Raw genomic sequence first — 22,120 nt, forward strand, 5'->3', positions numbered from 1 at the left:
CACTCATATGGTATGCATATTCTGCACTCTACTACCGAACTAGGGGCTATATGTAGGAAGGCAAATTGCGATCGCAAATGCTGAAATTCGCCGAATTTCGGTGTTTGCGATCGCAATTTGGGCAGTGTGCTATGTAGCACACAAAAACCCACATGCAAAATAAGGAATCGCAAAATTTGCGATTCCTTATTTTGCTAATGCATTTAGGGAATCCCAAATTGCGATTCCTTAAATGCAATGTAGGAAGCACTCAAGTTGTGCAATTTTGGCTTAAGGAATCGCATATTACCACCAACCTCAGGTTGGTGGTAATTTGCGATTTCCTTGAAAAATTCACTTTTTCTGCATTTTTCAAAGTGCCATGTGGCGCACATACATGCCCTTAGCGCATGTATGTGCGCCACATGTGCACACATGTTTATTTCAGGGGTGCAAAAGGGTGTCCTATTGACACCCTTGCAACCTTGAAATTGCATTCTCAATTTGCGATTCTCTAATTGAGAATCGCAAATTGAGAATGTCTTCCTATTCATTCCTATGGGCCTTCTAGCCCATAGGAATGAATGGCAAGGTATTCCTTATTTGCGAATCTCAATTTGGGATTCGCAAATACGAAATAGGTAGGAATCGCAAAATATTTTGCTAATCCTACCTACATTCCGTTTTGCAATTCTCTAATTGCGATTCCCTAAAAATTGCAATTAGAGAATCGCAAAACACGTTGTACCTACATATGGCCCTAGCATGCCAGGGTAAATACATATTGTTGTGAATCTGCCAATGAGAAACTGTTTTAGAGTAATCCCAGTCCCACTCCTGGTGGCCCACTGCAAGGTGGGTTTTCAAGCTTTCAGCACGCTGCAAAAATCATATCTTTCATCGGTCTGCATTTTTGGACACTTCCTTGATGTACTCGCTATATGGGATACCACTGTTAGCACCTCTATAAATACAGGCATTTTATATTATGTGATTTTTTTCTAAAAACTCTAGGTTGTGTGCACCCTCTACATTCTCCAACGTCTTGATTCAGAAATTAAAGGGCATAAAAAGCTATTTTACAGTGCCAGTCACATTTGAACACTAAGGGGGTCATTTAGAATTGTGTGGTAAGGGACATTATAAAAATAGGATATCCTGTATGTAACCACTGCATTCATTTACTGAGACAGTCCTGAGGCGAAAAGCCGGGACCCGCGCTATAGAAAATCTTTGTTTTAACACTGTATATTGTGATTTTAATAACTGCTGCACTATTGCACCAACCCCTGGCACCTACCTCAAACCACGCCGAGCAGCAGATCTAATCGCTGTTTTCCGGCCAAAACGCTCGCTTCTGCCGCCATTGCCTGCTCGAGGGAGCCACGAGCCACGCCCACCTCTGTTGGCCACGCCCCCCCTCACAGGTACAAATAGAGCGCGCTGATTGCTAGCGCTGCACTATTTACTGAGACACTCCTGAGGCGAAAAGCCGGGAGCCGCGCTATTGAAAATCTTTGCCTGCTCGAGGGAGCCACGAGCCACGCCCACCTCTGTTGGACACACCCCCCCCTCTGACGCCCAGAGCACCCACTATAAAGCATGAATCCATGCCGGAAGCGCAGCGGACGAGCGCAGTGGGCGCAACGATGGCGCGCCGAAGGTGCGCATAACGCAAGCTCGTCTGCGCTCGTCCGCGACGAGGACGCGACTAGCGCAGACAACTCTGCTCAAATTTGCTTGCAAACCCCACGCTATACCCGTGAAACCCTGCTCAACCTGCGAGAATTCGCACACGAAGGTCAGCCCATCTTTGCTGACTCCGCCTTTCCACTGCATGACTTCGCATATAAGGGTCTGCTACTGGGAGGCCTTCTGAATGTCAGATCACTGCCAAAGCATGCTAACGAAATTCATCTCCTCATCGAATCTCATCACCTGGATGTCCTCTTCTTAACCGAAACGTGGACTCACGCAGATTGTGACATTGAATTAGCATGGGCATGCCCTCAGGACTTTAAAATTTTGCACCTTCCCAGACCCAAAGGCCGTGGGGGTGGAGTAGGTATTATCTACAGAGCCTCCTGGCACATTAACACCATAGACATGGACTCAGTCCCCGGGACCGAGATCCTCGGCCTCTCCATAAATTGCCACTCTGGAGGTATTTTTACGGCAATTATCTGCTACCGTCCTCCAGGGACTTTCACCTCCCAACAACAGCAAGCGCTACTCACCACCTTTACGAACATGGCATCCTCTCACAATAAACTAATCATCCTAGGGGACTTCAACCTCTGGCCAAACGGTAGTCTAGACACTGGTCTAGAAAACCTTCTGCTCTCTTGCGAAAGCGTGGGACTCTACCAACTGGTTAAGCAACCTACCCACTCAGCAGGTCACCGACTTGATCTCATCTTTTCCAGTTCTGAACTAATACATCTGAACGACTTCTGCCCATGAGCTGGACAGATCACGCTCTTATTAAATTCTACATTACCAGCACAAAAACTAGTACGCCGAATCATAGCGCCCTACCAGAATTTATGTACAGAGACTGGAAAGCTCTGGAAAAACTGAGTTCTACCACCGTCGTTTTTAACGTGGAAGACAGCTTCTCCCGTATCAACTCGGTTGAAGACAACTACAGAGCCTTCTGCACGAGGATATTATCCACCACGGACTCCATAGCTCCATTAAAAAGATGCAAACCTAAAGGCAGAGCATCTGCCCAATGGTATAATGATTCCCTGAAAACCCTCAAATTAGCCTGTAAACAGGCTGAGAGGAAGTGGAGACAAGGCTATTGCGACACAAACAAAATTATCTGGAAAAACAAGCTCCTGGAATATAAATCTGCCATCGCTGACAGCAAATCCACCTACTACTGCTCCACCATAGTCAATGCCGCAAATAGCTCCAAAAGCATCTTCCAGATCCTCGACAACCTTATCCACCCCGACTGTGCCAAAAAAACCATCCCCCCCACACAGACCCTCTGTGATAATCTCGCACAGTTCTTTAAGGACAAAATTGAGACCATCATCCACAATCTTGCCATTCCCCCTTCGCAAGATAATCTCAACTCCCCCGGGGCAGCCACGATTTACCTCGATCCGTTCAGCCCAGGACTCCTACCCATGGAATGTCTGCAGACTCTCCCCCCTATCTCGGAAGCAGACTTCGAGAGAATGGCACACGGAATCACCTCTGGGTCCCCCCTCGACCCGTTGCCACCAAAAACATGGAAAGCGTGTGGAACTGAACTCTTCCGCACCCTCCGTAGGATCTGCAACCAATCCCTGTGTTGTGGATTTTTCCCTACCCCCTGGAAGCAAGCACTCATCACCCCGCTGCTAAAGAAACCCTCATTGAACCCCGAGTGTCTATCTAACTTTCGGCCTATATCGCTCCTACCCTTTCCGGCGAAAGTTGTGGAACGCTGGGTTAGCTCCTGTCTATCGACACATCTAGAGCAGAATCACATTCTGGACGACTTCCAATTCGGATTTCGCCCAGCCCATGGTACCGAAACGGCTGTGCTTACAGCCATGGAAGAACTTCGTATGCGTGCAGACAGGGGCCACGCAGTGGCCTTGATCCTATTGGACCTGTCTGCCGCATTCGATACGGTCAACCATGTAATTCTGCTAAAGAGGCTCAGAGAGGCAGGGGTCGACGGCACCGCCTTACTCTGGTTCCACTCATACCTGCGAGATAGGAAACAGGCGGTGTCCCTCCCCCCTTTTCAATCCGCCTTTTCCCCAGTACCTCACGGGGTGCCCCAGGGTTCGTCCATCAGCCCTATCCTTTTTAACGTTTATCTGAAACCACTAATCACCCTGATTAAATCCCACAGACTGAAAACTATAAACTACGCGGACGACACCCAGCTTATCCTCTCCTGGGAGGGGGAAGACTCAATTCCTATGGAATCATTCCACGACTGCTTAAGAGACACAGCCGGCTGGCTGCACAATAATTCCCAGCAATTCAATTCCTCCAAGACCGAGGTACTGTTCTGCACTGGGAGCCGGATTCCTCGCCTATTCCCCACGGAATTCTGGCCCCCGGAAACCCCAGAAAAACCACAGCCGGTCACTAGTGTCCGCAATCTGGGTGTTATGCTAAACAACAAACTCAGCATGGAAAGTCAGGTAACCAAAACAGTCTCCACCTGCTCGGCCCTACTGTGTTCTTTACGCAAAATCATGCCACTACTCCCCGCTCAGGCTCGAGCACTAATAGTCAGGTGCACTATCCTTAGTTGCCTTGACTATTGCAATGCACTTCTGCTCGAGTCCCCAGCTGTGCTACTGGACAGACTCCAAAGAGTCCAGTCGGCCGCAGCCAAACTAGCCCTCGGATGGACCAGGAGATCCTCGGCCACAGCAGCCTTAGCCGAGCTACACTGGCTCCCTTTGAAGCAGCGAATAGCCTTTAAAGCACTCTGCCTTGTCTTCAAAGCCCTACACGGAACTGGCCCCAGATCCCTACAAAAAATGTTTTCCTGGTACACCCCCACCAGAACTCTCCGATCCGCCTCAGCCTGCCTTGTGAGGGTACCCAGATTCAACAAGGTAAGGACTGGGGGAAGATCCTTCAGAGTGGCCGCCGCTAAACTCTGGAATAGTTTGCCGGTCGACATCCGCCAAATTTCACAACTCCTTCCATTCAGAAAGCGGATTAAAACTTGGCTCTTCCCCTAAATCCCTCACAACCCCTCCCCAGTCTCCCGTCTCTTTTCATCTTAGGAGTAATCTCTCAGCGCCAGGATACCTGCCAGGTGACAGTTGCGCTATAGAAATGTTTTAAATAAATAAATAATTCATCACTGCGGTGTAATCGAGTGTTCCTGACAGCAAAGCCACCACCACGTGCAACATCAGGGACACAATCCTGATACCTTGATGCCAACAGGAATGGCACAGGATTGCCACATAATTATGGGCAGAGCTTTCATCTCAACTGACTTTCTGTCTGGGACTGCCATTGAAACAACGGTCCTGGGTAGAAAATCTTGAGAAATTATAGTCAGTGCCAGGGGAAAATTAGTTGCGGGAGTCTTGGAGTTGGACACCCCATAGAAATCACATGGATAATAGAACTTTCACTGTGCTATCGTTGCAGAATTTTTTTGGTGGGGGAAAACCTATCATTGAGGCAAAGAAATATCTCCAAATTTGGCAAAGCTAATGCTCACATCAGTAGTTTGGCACAAGTTCCCATATTGCTACCAAAATTAAGAGATTACCATTACATTTCAGACATTTTTCCCCTGAAACGGGTTTTTCATGCATCATGGGATCCGCTTCGGGTTGAAAACGTGGAAGAAAGACAAGTCATATGATGCTAAGGCCGAATTGCAGAAGTTTGGTCTCCTATGTTATACCTGGAGAGTTGTATCTCAGCCTGCCTGGAGCCTTCATATGTTTGGTACTGCCATGGTTTCATGGGGGGTCCCAAACAGACGTTCTGGCAGCAGGAATGTAATAGGAGGGGCTGACTATAACAGGACAGCCCCTCTGATACCATTCTCGTCAGTGCCAGTACTACCAAGGGAGTGTCCCTGATCACAGATCAATCAACATTTTGTTATCTGGATTACCACCTTCCACCACACTCTAATAAAAGCGGGGATTGACAAGGGGAGCAAATGTGAAACTGGGCACGTTAGGGTAATGTCCTATTACCACCCACCTCCTGAGTACCTACCATACATATTTAGGTGCAAGGTGTTCAATTATTTTAAAAAATTGCTTTGTACCTCTTTCATCTCTTTCATAAATGTTGACGTATTTGTTTCTATGTCATCATCCATTCCAATTCTAGTGAAAATCTGCTCAGCAATTCTGAAAGATGAATATTCTGCTGGAACGTAAGATCCTGCAAAAAATTTAGAGTCTCTTTTTCATATGTTCATTAATAATAGCAGTTTGCACCTTGCAGCTAACCACCACTCTGTGCCTTTAAAGAAAACAAAGTCAATACTTGTGAATTATTGTTTTATAAATCACATTTAACATAGCATAACTATGACATAACACACTACATGTCATTAGTAATATAATCAATTATGTTATTTAATATGTCATGTGTAATGTAATATGTGAGGTCCTAAGCAATGCATAATTGAGGCGCAAAGTATGGTTAGTTTACCACAGGATACACTGTGAATTTCACTATGTTATGCTCTGGCAGTGCAGCTGTCGCCGGACAATTATGTGAGAATCAGCAGGAGAGGGGCATTGGCTACCTGTACAAGTTGGGAGTCAGAAGCACATGTTTTGATTAGACATAAGTTGTGTGCTTCTAGAAAATATTTGCTTGCCCTCCACGCAGCTGTTATCATTCTCTTTATTTATCCATCTGCCTGAGATTGAACTTTCAGGGACACACACATGACATTATAATGTTATTAATGTGTCTTAAACAACTAGATAATTTACATTGCTTTTCTCTGGCTACAGGATGGTTGGGAGGAGGGCAGCCATTTACCTACATCAATTTTTTCGGCGGGATTGACAGGGTAACTTACTTTACCTTATATGATCAATAAAAAGAAGCTTTCAGATTCCTACTGAGAGAGGGGCTTAGGCTCCATCCACATGTTGGTCCTTCTGTGTAAAGGATTTGATTGGGCCACATTTGTGTGCTTTCGTTAAAAAGACAGCAGACCTCATTTATGAAAAAGTGTTACATTGCAGTGGGAAAACAGCAATGCAACACTTTTCATAGCACCATCCTTGCAACACCATGGACTGTACGGTGCTCAATGTCGCAATTTACAGACACGTCAGTAATCCTGACGTACCTGTAGCCACCAAAAAAGGCACATTACTGGCGTGTGTCTGAAAACAGATGCAACTCCAGCTATGTGTCATTTCATACGGGGCAAGCCCCATGTGAAAGGCACTGTGTCACCCCTTATGCCTGCTTCAAGCAGGCATAAGGATTTGACGCACTAACGCCGAAGAAATGCTGCAGTAAAATCTCATAGATTTCATTGCGTCACTTCTTTGTGGCTTTTCTGCGTCGGAACACCCACCCTGCATACATTATACCTGTTGCAGGTATAATGTAGGGCAGGGGTTTACAAAGTGACACATCTGCCTAGATGCGTCACTTTGTACATATGGCACATTTTTTACGCCACCGCAGCCTCACAAAAAGTGACACAACAGCAGCGTAAGGGCCTCATAAATAAAGCCCAGCATGTATTGCAATTTTGGGCTTGTGGCGAAGTATATACTTGCTGCAGCTGGACTGAGTTGGCTATGGTGGCAGGCCAATGATCATGGCTATAGGTAGAATCTCTTTTTTAATCAAATGTAATAATAAAGGCACTAGGCCTGATGTATTTATAGTGAAAAACATATCTTAAAGTTGATAAGCATTTAGGTGTTTTAATACTGCTGTATATTAAAAGCCTCCATATAGGTTTGTGATTGCATATAATCTCACAAGTTACCGTGCTAGGCAAGGGTTTTTAAGTTCGCCACTCACCATGACAATCCCTGGGGGGGGTTAGACTGTGATGATTCTTGCTGGCTCTGTTGAGAGAGGGGTATGCATGATTGTTACCATTTTATGAGCACTTGAATAGGTCGGTGTTGAGTAAGTTGAAAAGTCAATTGTAAAGGTTAAAGACTCCATCGGTTCATTGGGAAAAGTCATGGCAGATTTTAAAGGTTTGATATGTATATTATGACCCAACCTACTTATTGTGAAAAGCATGAGTTAAGGACCGTAGGCTTTTAGGGATATATTGTTATTACACTGTGCAAAAGCTTGTAGGTAGGTAATTTGTAACATGGAATTTCACAGATTACCATAGTGGTAGGCATGTATTTTAGTATTGGTGACCCACCCAAACAAACTGTGGGAATAGAAGATGTGAACTACACTAATCGTTGTTAGGTTCTCGTAGGATAAATAATGTTTTTCTTTGTCAACTGTAATTTTGTATCCATTTGTACTCTTAACACTGTATGCAGTATGTTTGCCATGACAAAACTTTACGCTCAGTACAATGACCTTGAGTTGTTATTGTGACAGGCAATGATTGATGCATGATATTTGCCTGATTGTTTGTTATGAAAAGCTACGATAAAGGTAGTAGGCCTGACATATTGATTATGAAAAGCCAATTCAATGTTTATTATGATTTGGAACTCCAGAGAGTGCCACGTAAAAAATACAAAATACAAAAGATACAAACAACAAAGCCTACAATTATTAATAAAAAGGATGAAATAAATTCCCAAGGCTCACAATAATAGGCATATACCAATTGATTATATTTGAGATAGATACAAATCCTGACCAACATCCTGACCAACATGCAAAATACAATGGGAACAATAGTGCAATTCTAATACAGTACATAAAAATAAATCAGTGCAATCAGCTCTAGGCATTATCAATACTATAACAACATTGAAAATGTGGGTCTTATTACCATTGGAATCTACATTTTATTTGCAGATTTTCCCTAATAGACCATATGCAGCATGCCCAAAGCTAAAAACAGAATGGTGATCCAAAAAAATAGCTTTTAAAAAGTACACATTTTAGAGCATGCTGATTTGTAAGGAGGCAATTGCAAAAACAACAATTGATGGACAGAATGCAGAACAATGTCATACATTCACCCCAGTACAGAGATCTGGGCCTAAATCCATCGTTTTTTTGCTCACCATGCCGTTCCAGTTTGAACCCAGCCATATGCAAATCAGTATTGACCCTGTGCCTCATGGGAACAGTCCAGCCTGAACAGCCAAGCCAGGTCCTCCCTGAACTGGAAACAAGCATCCTAGGACCGGTTTCGGGGTTTCAACCCTCTTCAGCCAGGATAGCTTGATTCCAGTGGCATGGAGCGCAAGGGACCCACGTCTGGGCATACCCTTCCCACTCGGGGTGACAATTGCAAAAACAACAATTGATGGACAGAATGCAGAACAATGTCATACATTCACCCCAGTACAGAGATCTGGGCCTAAATCCATCGTTTTTTTGCTCACCATGCCGTTCCAGTTTGAACCCAGCCATATGCAAATCAGTCTTGACCCTGTGCCTCATGGGAACAGTCCAGCCCGAACTGCCAAGCCAGGTCCTCCCTGAACTGGAAACAAGCATCCTAGGACCGGTTTCGGGGTTTCAACCCTCTTCAGCCAGGATAGCTTGATTCCAGTGGCATGGAGCGCAAGGGACCCACGTCTGGGCATACCCTTCCCACTCGGGGTGACAATTGCAAAAACAACAATTGATGGACAGAATGCAGAACAATGTCATACATTCACCCCAGTACAGAGATCTGGGCCTAAATCCATCGTTTTTTTGCTCACCATGTCGTTCCAGTTTGAACCCAGCCATATGCAAATCAGACTTGACCCTGTGCCTCATGGGAACAGTCCAGCCAGAACTGCCAAGCCAGGTCCTCCCTGAACTGGAAACAAGCATCCTAGGACCGGTTTCGGGGTTTCACCCCTCTTCAGCCAGAATAGCTTAATTCCAGTGGCATGGAGCGCAAGGGACCCACGTCTGGGCATACCCTTCCCACTCGGGGTGACAATTGCAAAAACAACAATTGATGGACAGAATGCAGAACAATGTCATACATTCACCCCAGTACAGAGATCTGGGCCTAAATCCATAGTTTTTTTGCTCACCATGCCGTTCCAGTTTGAACCCAGCCATATGCAAATCAGTCTTGACCCTGTGCCTCATGGGAACAGTCCAGCCCGAACTGCCAAGCCAGGTCCTCCCATCACCACCCCCTTTTGTACCGCTTTGTTCGCCATAAGTTGGCAGGGTATGCTCAGACGTGAGTCCCTTTCTCACTTTGCCACTGGATTCAAGCAAGCCTGGCTGAAGACGGCTGAAATGCCAGAAACCGGTCCTAGGAAGCTTGTTTCCGGTCCAGGGAAGGCATGGCTTGGCAGTTCGGGCTGGACTGTTCCCATGAGGCACGGGGTCAGACTGATTTGCATATGGCCATGTCTGAACTGGGGTGGCAGAGTGGGCTAAAGAACGGTGATGGATCAAACCCAGATCTGTTGACTGGGTGTGAGTGTTTGATTGGTTCTGATGCTCCGTCCATCACCACCCCCTTTTGTACCGCTTTGTTTGCCATAAGTTGGCAGGGTATGCTCAGACGTGAGTCCCTTGCTCACTTTGCCACTGGATTCAAGCAAGCCTGGCTGAAGACGGCTGAAATGCCAGAAACCGGTCCTAGGAAGCTTGTTTCCGGTCCAGGGAAGGCATGGCTTGGCAGTTCGGGCTGGACTGTTCCCATGAGGCACAGGGTCAGACTGATTTGCATATGGCCATATCTGAAATGGGGTGGCAGAGTGGGCTAAAGAACGGTGATGGATCAAACCCAGATCTGTTGACTGGGTGTGAGTGTTTGATTGGTTCTGATGCTCCGTCCATCACCACCCCCTTTTGTACCGCTTTGTTCGCCATAAGTTGGCAGGGTACGCTCAGACGTGAGTCCCTTGCTCACTTTGCCACTAGATTCAAGCAAGCCTGGCTGAAGACGGCTGAAATGCCAGAAACCGGTCCTAGGAAGCTTGTTTCCGGTCCAGGGAAGGCATGGCTTGGCAGTTCGGGCTGGACTGTTCCCATGAGGCACAGGGTCAGACTGATTTGCATATGGCCATGTCTGAACTGGGGTGGCAGAGTGAGCTAAAGAACGGTGATGGATCAAACCCAGATCTGTTGACTGGGTGTGAGTGTTTGATTGGTTCTGATGCTCCGTCCATCACAACACCCTTTTGTACTGCTTTGTTCGCCATAAGTTGGCAGGGTATGCTCAGACGTGAGTCCCTTGCTCACTTTGCCACTGGATTCAAGCAAGCCTGGCTGAAGACGGCTGAAATGCCAGAAACCTGTCCTATGAAGCTTGTTTCCGGTCCAGGGAAGGCATGGCTTGGCAGTTCGGGCTGGACTGTTCCCATGAGGCACAGGGTCAGACTGATTTGCATATGGCCATGTCTGAACTGGGGTGGCAGAGTGGGCTAAAGAACGGTGATGGATCAAACCCAGATCTGTTGACTGGGTGTGAGTGTTTGATTGGTTCTGATGCTCCGTCCATCACCACCCCCTTTTGTACCGCTTTGTTCGCCATAAGTTGGCAGGGTATGCTCAGACGTGAGTCCCTTGCTCACTTTGCCACTGGATTCAAGCAAGCCTGGCTGAAGACGGCTGAAATGCCAGAAACCGGTCCTAGGAAGCTTGTTTCCAGTCCAGGGAAGGCATGGCTTGGCAGTTCGGGCTGGACTGTTCCCATGAGGCACAGGGTCAGACTGATTTGCATATGGCCATGTCTGAACTGGGGTGGCAGAGTGGGCTAAAGAACGGTGATGGATCAAACCCAGATCTGTTGACTGGGTGTGAGTGTTTGATTGGTTCTGATGCTCCGTCCATCACCACCCCCTTTTGTACCGCTTTGTTGGCCATAAGTTGGCAGGGTATGCTCAGACGTGAGTCCCTTGCTCACTTTGCCACTAGATTCAAGCAAGCCTGGCTGAAGACGGCTGAAATGCCAGAAACCGGTCCTAGGAAGCTTGTTTCCGGTCCAGGGAAGGCATGGCTTGGCAGTTCGGGCTGGACTGTTCCCATGAGGCACAGGGTCAGACTGATTTGCATATGGCCATGTCTGAACTGGGGTGGCAGAGTGAGCTAAAGAACGGTGATGGATCAAACCCAGATCTGTTGACTGGGTGTGAGTGTTTGATTGGTTCTGATGCTCCGTCCATCACAACCCCCTTTTGTACTGCTTTGTTCGCCATAAGTTGGCAGGGTATGCTCAGACGTGAGTCCCTTGCTCACTTTGCCACTGGATTCAAGCAAGCCTGGCTGAAGACGGCTGAAATGCCAGAAACCTGTCCTATGAAGCTTGTTTCCGGTCCAGGGAAGGCATGGCTTGGCAGTTCGGGCTGGACTGTTCCCATGAGGCACAGGGTCAGACTGATTTGCATATGGCCTTGTCTGAACTGGGGTGGCAGAGTGGGCTAAAGAACGGTGATGGATCAAACCCAGATCTGTTGACTGGGTGTGAGTGTTTGATTGGTTCTGATGCTCCGTCCATCACCACCCCCTTTTGTACCGCTTTGTTCGCCATAAGTTGGCAGGGTATGCTCAGACGTGAGTCCCTTGCTCACTTTGCCACTGGATTCAAGCAAGCCTGGCTAAAGACGGCTGAAATGCCAGAAACCGGTCCTAGGAAGCTTGTTTCCAGTCCAGGGAAGGCATGGCTTGGCAGTTCGGGCTGGACTGTTCCCATGAGGCACAGGGTCAGACTGATTTGCATATGGCCATGTCTGAACTGGGGTGGCAGAGTGGGCTAAAGAACGGTGATGGATCAAACCCTGATCTGTTGACTGGGTGTGAGTGTTTGATTGGTTCTGATGCTCCGTCCATCACCACCCCCTTTTGTACCGATTTGTAAGGAGGAGCCAAAAGACAAGTCTGGGCCTCCGCTGCCGAAGTAATATTGTACTGTATGAACACTGGTCTTAACAACCTGCATCGTATTGGCTGTAATGAGGGACAGACAAATAACACATGATTTAGATCTTGCACCTGGTTTCCACATAGGTCAGAGAGCCTATTTTCTCTAGCTAGACCTTCCCATACTCCTGCTCAGCCTAAATAGCAAGATGGTTCTATGTACTCCATGAGGGAGGTTCCATAAAACATAAGTTTGAGGTTTTTTACACATGCTGCTCTCCACAATTATGTTATTCCTAGAGCGCCGGGAATACAGTTCAATATCTCTTTTATGACTAACTTCGTAATTCTTTTTTTTAAATTTGTGTTTTCAAGGCCTGCTTTGAGAGGGTATCTGCATCAACTTACCCTATACCAACCATTACTACTGCCTTCTCATAGTTTCTAAAAACAACACTTCTTTCCCTCAAACAAGAGAAGATTTTGTGTTTTAGGGCAGTCCATATGGAACTCACATTACCATTCAATATAGTATTCCCCCACCTTAGACTTGCTGCCATAGCCAACATCATAGTTGAAAGAAGTCCGAATTCCAGCCAGAGGGCTGCTGGAGAAGCAACATGATTCAAGTTACATATTTGGCGCCAAATGCACCCTTCCACCTTCTCAGAGAAATCCCAATGCTTCTCATCCACTGATTTGCAAGCATAGCTAATTGAGGGCAGAATTTTAGTCTGATATACTGCTAAAACGTGGGCAAAATGTCTTTGACCGTAACATTTATGTAGCCTGCCAAGTGTAAAGGCCTAAGATATTATGTTACTTTTACACTGACTGATATGATCACTGCCAACACAGTTACCTGAGAAAATTCTACCTAAATACAGGTATAACCTCACTGCTTCCAACTTATCTTTCTCCTAAAACCAGTGCAAGTTTTTCCTGACCCTACATCCCCGGGACCTAAAGACCATAAATTTACTCTTGGATATGTTTATTTTAAAACAAATTCAGCAACATAGTTGCTTAATTCATTAAGACGCCTTTTTAGGTCTATTGGAGTTAAGTATAACAGAATGGCATCATCTGCATACAGTAGGCAAACAAGTTTAATTATTCCTGGCTTTGGTGGGCCCCCTTGCACTGCCCCACCCTACTAGGCAAGTCATTGACATACAGGGGAAAAAGAAGAGGTGCTAATAAGCACCTTTGCTTCAGACCATTATGAGATTTTAGGTCTCGCTGAGCGCAGCGCATGCGCTGGCTCGGAGAGACATTTTGTATGTGCGCTTTTTTAAGTGCTGCTTGCTGGCCTAGCCCTTGCGTGCACGTGAGCATGCACGCGCGCAGCCGCCATGCACTAGACCAGCCAGCAGCACTCAGGAACGCCTTTAGCGCGTCATCGCAAGCACTTTTGCTTTCACAGCGATTGTGATCGCGATGACTTTCGTGGCCAATGCTTGCATCCTTGTTTTTTGGGAAAGCATTGGCCGTGCGCGCACACAACTCCCGCTTCTCCCGCCGCACGCGCGGCCAATGCTTGTTTTTCTAGGCTGTCCTCCCTGTCCCGCAGCACGCTGCCAAGTACACACACCAAGCCAGCTCTACGTGACATTGGCCGTGTTTAGTTCTCTCTTGTTCCATTGTGTGGGCCACTGTGTGGGAGTTTCTTGAACCGCTTCCTCCAGAGAGGATGTTGGCAGAGAGCAGAGTTTGGCTCCATGTAAGAAGGACTGAGTCCAGAGCCGTGCACAATCTAGCGGGCTCCTCGGGTCTTCGCAAATACCGCATGCAAATTGCTTCTTTCAGAAGTCAGTAGACTGACTATGCATGTAAACAAAGACAGTGTAATCCTCCTGTACCCTGCAGCATCAGTGTTTCCACAAATACCTGGCTCACCATGGAAGAAGGCACAAAAAAAATTCCCTGAGAAAGGAATTATGAAAAAATGTCCGTTCACAGAAACTCTAATTCTTGAAGGGGTTATCCAGTGGCTAGCTTAAGGTATTTGGGGCATGTGAGTATGTCCAATAGTAAAACGTATCCATCAGGATGTGGCCGGTTTGCTCGATCCCCTTTTCCCCCAAACCCTTCCACGATAAATACCAACCAGTGCGGTGCACAGAGGACAGGACTGAGATGTGCTGTAATGAAGTAATAATTCTGCAACTATAATCACAGAAAAACATCTTTGGGGCTCCCACCCACCATATACTCACACACCGCTTCCTGAGGGTGGGGGCAGAGGAATAATCGACATAAGGCTAGTGAAGACAGTGACACTTCTCGACCTAGCATAATAAGAGAACGTGATTGGACTGTTTCATTTTAGATTTTAATCAAAATTTCAATTGTTGATTGTTGAGCGCACTCAAATATGAGGATGCATGAGGAAGTCTTGGTAGCACAGAAAGGTGAGTACTGTCCTCTTGCCCTTTACATAACATGTTTTGGCCTCACCTCGGAATTAATAGGTGTGTGAAATCTAACAGTTTTTATCATAACGGTCTGTGAAAAGTAAGCGAAAGGCGCAAAATGTGCTGTGCTAGTATCTCACAACTCATTTTTCTCTGAGCGCAAATTTTATGCAAACCAGTTTCTGGCAAGAGACTGGTTGGAGCAGAAAATGTCTCTCAATAAAATGTTTTCTGCTTGAACCAGTACGCTGCAAGCAAAAAACGACATGAAATTCTATAATGGAAAACTCTGCAATTTTCACATGGCATGACATTTGCAAATTATGCAAGCATAATTGAAATTTCACCTGGGCCTACTCAGCATATGCAAGACAATGAATGCTTAGGTATAAGTTTATCTTAATTGAAATGATAGTTTTGAAAGTGCTCCCAGGCTGTGCATTCTTGGTCATGAGTAGGGGTGGGCGGAATTTGCAAAATCCACTTTCGCAAATTATCGCGAAAATGTTTAAAATTATCGCAAACAAGCGGAAATATCGCGAAGATGCGGAATTTTTTTTTCCGCATGTTCGCGAGATTTTCTGCATGGTTGCGGGTCGCCAACTTACCCATGTGGTTGCTCGCGGGCGCGGCCATCTTGTTTTGAGTTGTCTCGCGGTGCATGATCGCGAGAAGAAAGACGTGATCGCGTGACGCATGACGTCACTGCGGGCGCGAACTGTCACGAGACAGCGCAAATGGCTAAAAACAATCCAACATCTCATGGAGAACGCGACCGGATCAAGAAAACTTGTCGGCGAATGCAGGGATTCAGGTAAGGCGATCGCGCGCGCGTGAGAATGTATTATTTTACAGCGCGAACAAGAAACAAATTATCGCCTAGCTGCGGAAAGCGGAAATTTTGACATTTTCGCGCTCTCCGCGGAACGCGAAAATGTAAAATTATCGCAATTTCCGCGAACGGAACGAAATTTTTGCCCAGGCCTAGTCATGAGCCATGAGCAATTCTGCTATGATTTATGCCCTGTAACAGAAGAAGCTAGCCTTAAATGAGCATATGTAATTGTGATGCCAAGAAATGTGTGATGCCTCTCTCTCACGTTTTTCTTGCCATGCATCTGCTTGAGCGCTGGCAGCAGACAGCTGCTGATAACAGCACATGTTACCCACACAAGCAGGCTGGTATGTGGAACCAATGCACAAAACATAACATGTCCCTCACCATCTCAATTCCTTTCAGTACCATCTGAAATGAAAACAGACAAGATGGACAAGTTTGACCTGAGAAGTTATTTCCATCATTTATCTGCATACACCGGCCAGGCATGGCAAAACTACACAAGATGGCAGAAGTACATGTGTCCACATTGCCAACTAGGGTCACGCGTGAGGTGTGCAGTATGATATGGAAATGGTGGGCTGCTGGCCACCTTTTAGATACATTATTGTTTAGCAATGCAGTTTTAGATAGAGGGAACAAGACCATGAATATACCGGCAAAAGAACAACTAAAAGAGAACGCAATTCATTAAATAGAGTCCAGTCGGCCTTCACATGTGACATAGACGTGTCATCACAGTAATGCTGCCAAAGGGAGCCTGAACAAGGAAAACAAGCATTGGCATAGCCAATAGGTCTCGCCTTTGGGACCTTATAAGTGTTTAGCCATGCAACAGTTGCATAACTAAATACTTATAAGGTCCCAAAAGCGAGACCTATTGGCTATGCCAATGCTTGTTTCCATTTGCTCGACAGACCCTGATTCCTTCCCATCAATACCTGAGTCTAAGTAGAAGAAAGCAATCCAATTACTAGTCTGAGCAAATACGAATGGATGCCAATTACAGCCAATTTTCTCCCCAGTGTCCCTCGGTCAACCCTGTTGACTGATGTGGAGAGTCTATAAAGGCAGCATATAAGGCCATGTCCTTGCCTACTGCGTATTTTTCAATCAAGGTTTGCAAAGCTGTGATATTATCTAAAGTACAACAATGTTTACAAAAACCAGCTTGCTGCGCAGGGAGGAGATCATTGCCAAAAGCCCAATCCTGGTGGTGTAAAAGTATACTCTTGGCAAACAATTTTCAGATCGCATCCAGTAATGTGATCTGCCTAAAATATGCAACGAGTGGTTTTGGGACCCTCTTTATATAGAGGTACCACTATAATTCCTTGCCAAGAAGACGGAATAATCCCATATGCATAGCAGTGTTGAAACACCAGTTGGATAAAGGAGGCCCATATGGAGATTTCTTGCTCAATAAGGGATATAGGGAGATCATCCGAGCCCATCGTCCTGAATACCTTACTCCCCTAATAAAACATTCTATATCCTCACTACAGGCAGGGCCATATACCTTCCCTAAAAGGGACTCATCCATTGATTCCACAAGAAACCTACCCCTGGAATTTGATGCACAAGGCACCTAAAAGTGCAACCTCTCTCAATTTAATCCATTTTTGATCCTCCACTCCTCTGCATTCAGACGCCTTCAATCTTGTTCTTACCCGCTTCAATCGATTAATTTCCCTTTGTCTTGTAAATGATGGCTGCTTAAATTGTTTTTTACTAAGGAGTTCAGCTCCTGTTTTAACTTTTTTACCTCCTCAGAGATAACTACCCGAGGGTTAGCACCTTTCTCTAGTTTCTTACTCCCACATGACCTAAATAAAGACATATGCTTCTCGAACCAAGAAATAGGATTTTCTTGTGTGAGACCAGAACTTGCCTTTTAAACCAATCCCACCAAGTTTATCACATTTTTATTTGACCAAAAGGTATGCCATTTTGTTTTATTACACACAATGGTATCATTTCGAGGGTTCCAAGTCTCAAGTATCTTAAGTTCAGGATTGAAATCCACAGAGGGAATACTAGGATCACTCAAATTTGTCTTCAGTACCTTAAACTGTGTACATGCTCCAAATAATTGGTAGGATACCACAATGTAATAAATTAGTGACTGCCCCTGAGAGGAGCTAAAAGGAGCCATTTAGAGTAACAAGACTATTGGTTCTTAAACAATTCAGAAAACGTAATCCTCGCCTCTCTGATCTAATATGTCCCGACAGAGTTATCTCGGGGATACTCCATACATCTTCCAACTCCCGAGTCACAAATGTAAACGAGGAGCAATTCAAGATTTTGGCATTAAAGTCCCCAACCATGATTATCAATGTGCATTCTTCATGAACACTAATGTTGAATGCAAATTCAAACATGGAGTCAACTGGAGAATCAGACGCTCTCCGGGGGGAATAAACACATTTACCAGTAAAAATGTTGAGTACTGTCATCCTGCAGCAATACCCAAGGCCAGTTTTAGACACCTGCAGAAATTTGATGAATGGACAAAGACCACTTTGGCGACCCATGTAGAACGCTTGCGCTTTTTTGATTATCGGGCGTACGCGGTGCGGGCGCACGCTGAGAGAGACAAATCTGGGGCTCTACTGGCATGGTTGGCCAACCCAGCACGCAGGGGAACGCCAATCTTAGAGCTGCGGGATGGAGATGGGGCAGTACACTATGAACAGCAGGCTATTAATGGGCAGTTCCTAGAATACTATACCGCCCTCTATCAAAGTCAATTAGACCCCCGGATGTTGGAGGAGGCTGACTTCCTGGATATTGAACTCCCTCAGGTTGAGGCGGAAGAGGCGGAGAAACTGGGTCGAGACGTGGAACTGGGGGAGATCCGGGGAGCAATAAAGCGGATGGCCAGGAATAAGACCCCCGGCACAGACAGGCTCCCTATAGAGTTTTATGCCTCATTTGTGGATCAGTTGGCCCCCCGCCTATTAGCTCTCTACAACAGGTCGCTGCGGGAGGGCTACTTGCCTCGTACAACTAGAGAAGCAATAATCGTACCACTTCTCAAGCCGGATAAACCAGCGTGGGATCGTGCTGCTTATCGCCCCCTCGCAATGCTTAATCTTGATTACAAGATATTGAGCAGTATTCTGGCCGGCCGCCTCCTGACCCACATGACCACTCTGGCCCACACGGATCAGACCGGGTTTATTCCTTCCCAGAACACGGCCATGAATGTTCGTCGCTTATGTCAATTGCTTCATAATTCAGGGCACTTCGGGGCAGAGGCATGTATCTTATCGATTGACATGGAGAAGGCATTCGATAGCTTGGAGTGGCCGTACTTGTTTTGAGTTCTTAGGGCATTCGGGCTGGGCGAGAGATTTGTGGACTGGACAAGGATACTATACCACCTCTCGACTGCCAGGGTTCGCACGGGGGGTGATTTCAGAGGCCTGCAGCGTGGGCAGGGGGACGAGGCAGGGATGTCCACTGTCTCCACTCCTGTTTGCGCTGGCGATAGAGCCCCTGGCGGTGCATGCCCGATTGGGACGATGTTTCCGGGGATTGGATGGGGGGGCCAGGTTCATCGCATCGCCTTGTACACGGATGATCTTGAGGTTCCGTGAAATCTGAATCTGCGTAATAAATATCATGGTTCCGTTACGATTTTGGTAACAGCGAACCGTAACTAGTGAGTTCAGCTAGTACGTGTGTTTTCGTCACATTACCCCAATGGATTCTCTGCGTATTTAGGGTTTTCGTTCCGAACCCTGGGTTCCATTTTGCGCATGGTAGCCATTTTGTGGTTGCCCTCACATAGGCCGATGACTGTGGTTAAATGAGCTCTTTGGTCAGGCTCACCTTAGCTCGAGTTTGTGCTGACTCCTACATGACTCGAGTGAACTGACCTCGTTGCCTGAGGCCGACCCTGCCAAACCCGTTCCCGCCCGCTAGCTGATCTTGATTAAGGGTCAGAGCACGGGGTCTCGTAAAGTTTTATTGCACACAAACATGCCCCATCCTACTTCTATCTGTTTCTGTTTCTTCTTTCATGGTCCATTTACGATATGGGTTGTGGTCTCTTTATTATGGGTCTGTCCGGCTTGTCTAAAGAAGAATGTTGGGATTGTTCGATGATTGATCATGGGCCGGACAACTGAAAAGTGGGTTTTACCGTCATGCGATACTTTTGGTGTGGTTACATGCGATTGGACAATTTGTAAAATAATGGGTGTTTGTCTGGAATGTGATGTTTCTGGCATAAAAAGGGATGACTTGCTTTGTAAATTTGAGCAGTCTCCTGAGAACTCATACCGTGATGACTTCTAGGACTTCTGTTACTGGCTGCAGCCAATAAATTCGATCTCTGACGCCACCAAGAAGTATCCTGTGTCTCTGTATTCTAAGACAGGTGAACCCGAAGACTTTGGGCGTGCCCCTGGCGCCGCTGGGTTCTAAAAACCCGGTTCTTCGATCTACTAATGTTTCTCGACAATGCTGCTGAGGAGCTGCGGGGGGCCCGAGAACTGTTGGGCAGACTGGGCCGGGTGGCAGGCCTCAAGGTCAACTGGGATAAGATGTGCCTTTTCCCTATTCGGGGTGGTAGAGGGGCACCTCCAGATGTTTCAGATGTGAGGTGGGAAAGCAGCTGCTTGACTTAACTAGGGGCCCGGATCTATCATGAGCCCTCTGACCTACTGGAAGGGAATATCGGAAGGGCGATGCGGACCGCCAAGAGCAATTTAGAATTCTGGGGGACCCTTCCCCTTTCAGTGGCGGGAAGAGTGGCGCTGTTAAAGATGGTCACCCTGCCACGCCTTCTGTATTACTTTGGCTCCCTCCCCCTATGGATACCGCAAAAGCATTTCACCCAGCTCAACGCTATGACTGCGGAGTTTTTATGGGGGCCTGGGAGGCGCAGAGTGGCGCTTACTACCATGCAGCGCCCCAGACGGGAGGCGGGATTTGCAGCCCCTGACTTCGAGGCCTATTACCACGCAGCCCAATTTCAATGGTTTACTAAATGGATGGCCAGGGAACTGCGCCTGGAGGAGGGCCGCGGGGGCTTGGGACCGGACCTGCGTCGGCTCTCTCAGACGCTTCTCCAGCTTCCCCTACGGGAGCGGGAGACCCCGAGGGAACTGTGGGTGATGCGACAGTGTTGGAATCAGGCGAGCAGGAGGGCCAAGATGAGTCCGCCGTATGCCCCGGAGATCCCGTTGAGGGTCTGCGAGGCTCTGCCACATGGGGGGGATTGGCAGCGACTGCGGAGTTGGGAGGAAATGGGGGTCACCACTATTGGAGACCTCAATGAGGATGGTGTGCTTTTGCCTTACCAGGACCTCCTGGAGCGGTTCGACCTGCCCCGCCAGGACTTTCTTTTACATGCTGCTGTGTCGGCAGCTATCCGGAAGCACTGGAAGAGGGGGATGGAGGAGCCCCCGACCTCTCTCCCCTGTCAATATGTGGTATGCAGCAGGGACGATTAAAGCGGTAACCTGCCTATACAGGCGTCTTACTCAGGAGCTTAGGTCCCCTTTGGAGAGGCTACGGATCAAATGGGAGGCGGACCTTGGGATGCCTATTGAGGAGAGACCGTGGGAGGATCTGATGGAGCGGGCGTGGAAATGCTCTATAAATGCGAGATTTCAGCTGATACAGTTTTATGTCTTCCATAGGGCGTACCTCACCCCGCACAAAATTAACAAATTTTTTGGATCACGCACTGTCTGCCCCCGCGGCAAATCAGAAAATGCAGAGTTTTTGCATATGTTTTGGGAGTGCCCATTATTGCATGAGTATTGGGGGGAGGTAACCGCTAAATTGGGTGACACGACGGATAGGAGCATTGATCAGACCCCGGGGTTTTGCTTACTTCACTGGTTTCCCCACACTGCCCGTAACAAGGTGACTAGTAAATTTATTGACTTGGGACAAGTCCTAGCTAAGCGAGAAATCACCAGTCATTGGAAAGGATCGCTCCCCTTTTGAGGGTGATTATTTTGGCTATTACTGAGGGATTTAATCTCAGCGATGTGGGGGAGCTCCCCTTTGGGGAAAGGTTGCTCCCCTTTAGGAAGCAATTATGTTGGCCGTATCTGCCCTGCTTGGGGGCAAATCGGGCTTATGTTTTTAGGCCTGTCAGAGGGGTACATGCCACTAGACAACAGGGTTTTTATTCAATAATGTTGGGGGCAGCACCTCGGGCAAGGGTTCCTCCCTTTTAGGGGTGATTATTTTGGCTATTTCTGCCCCCTTTGTGGGCAGATCAGCCTTATGTTTTTAGGCCTATCTGCCCCCAGAAGCCACTAGACACCAGGGTTTTTATACAATGTTGTTGTTGGGGAGCAGCCTCTTGGGCACGGATCGCTCCCCTTTTGAGGGTTTATTATTTTGGCTATTGCTGCCCCTTTGGGGGCAGATTGGCCTTATACTTTTAAGGCTACCCCCC

The 22,120-nt window shown here is 47.0% G+C and overlaps 1 protein-coding gene across 1 annotated transcript in view; it reads right to left on the minus strand.

The window, feature by feature from the left end:
• MSH4 (mutS homolog 4) overlaps nucleotides 1-22,120 on the minus strand; it is a 1,782,190-nt gene that overhangs the window by 398,432 nt on the left and 1,361,638 nt on the right. Inside the window, exon 17 of the mRNA XM_085599942.1 lies at nucleotides 5,747-5,865. Within this exon, the coding sequence (XP_085456068.1) occupies nucleotides 5,747-5,865 (119 nt within the window). The remainder of the gene's footprint in view (nucleotides 1-5,746; nucleotides 5,866-22,120) is intronic.

The sequence above is a fragment of the Triturus cristatus genome, chromosome 4_2 (genome assembly GCF_964204655.1).
Source record: "Triturus cristatus chromosome 4_2, aTriCri1.1, whole genome shotgun sequence".
Classification (NCBI taxonomy): Eukaryota; Metazoa; Chordata; class Amphibia; order Caudata; family Salamandridae; genus Triturus; species Triturus cristatus.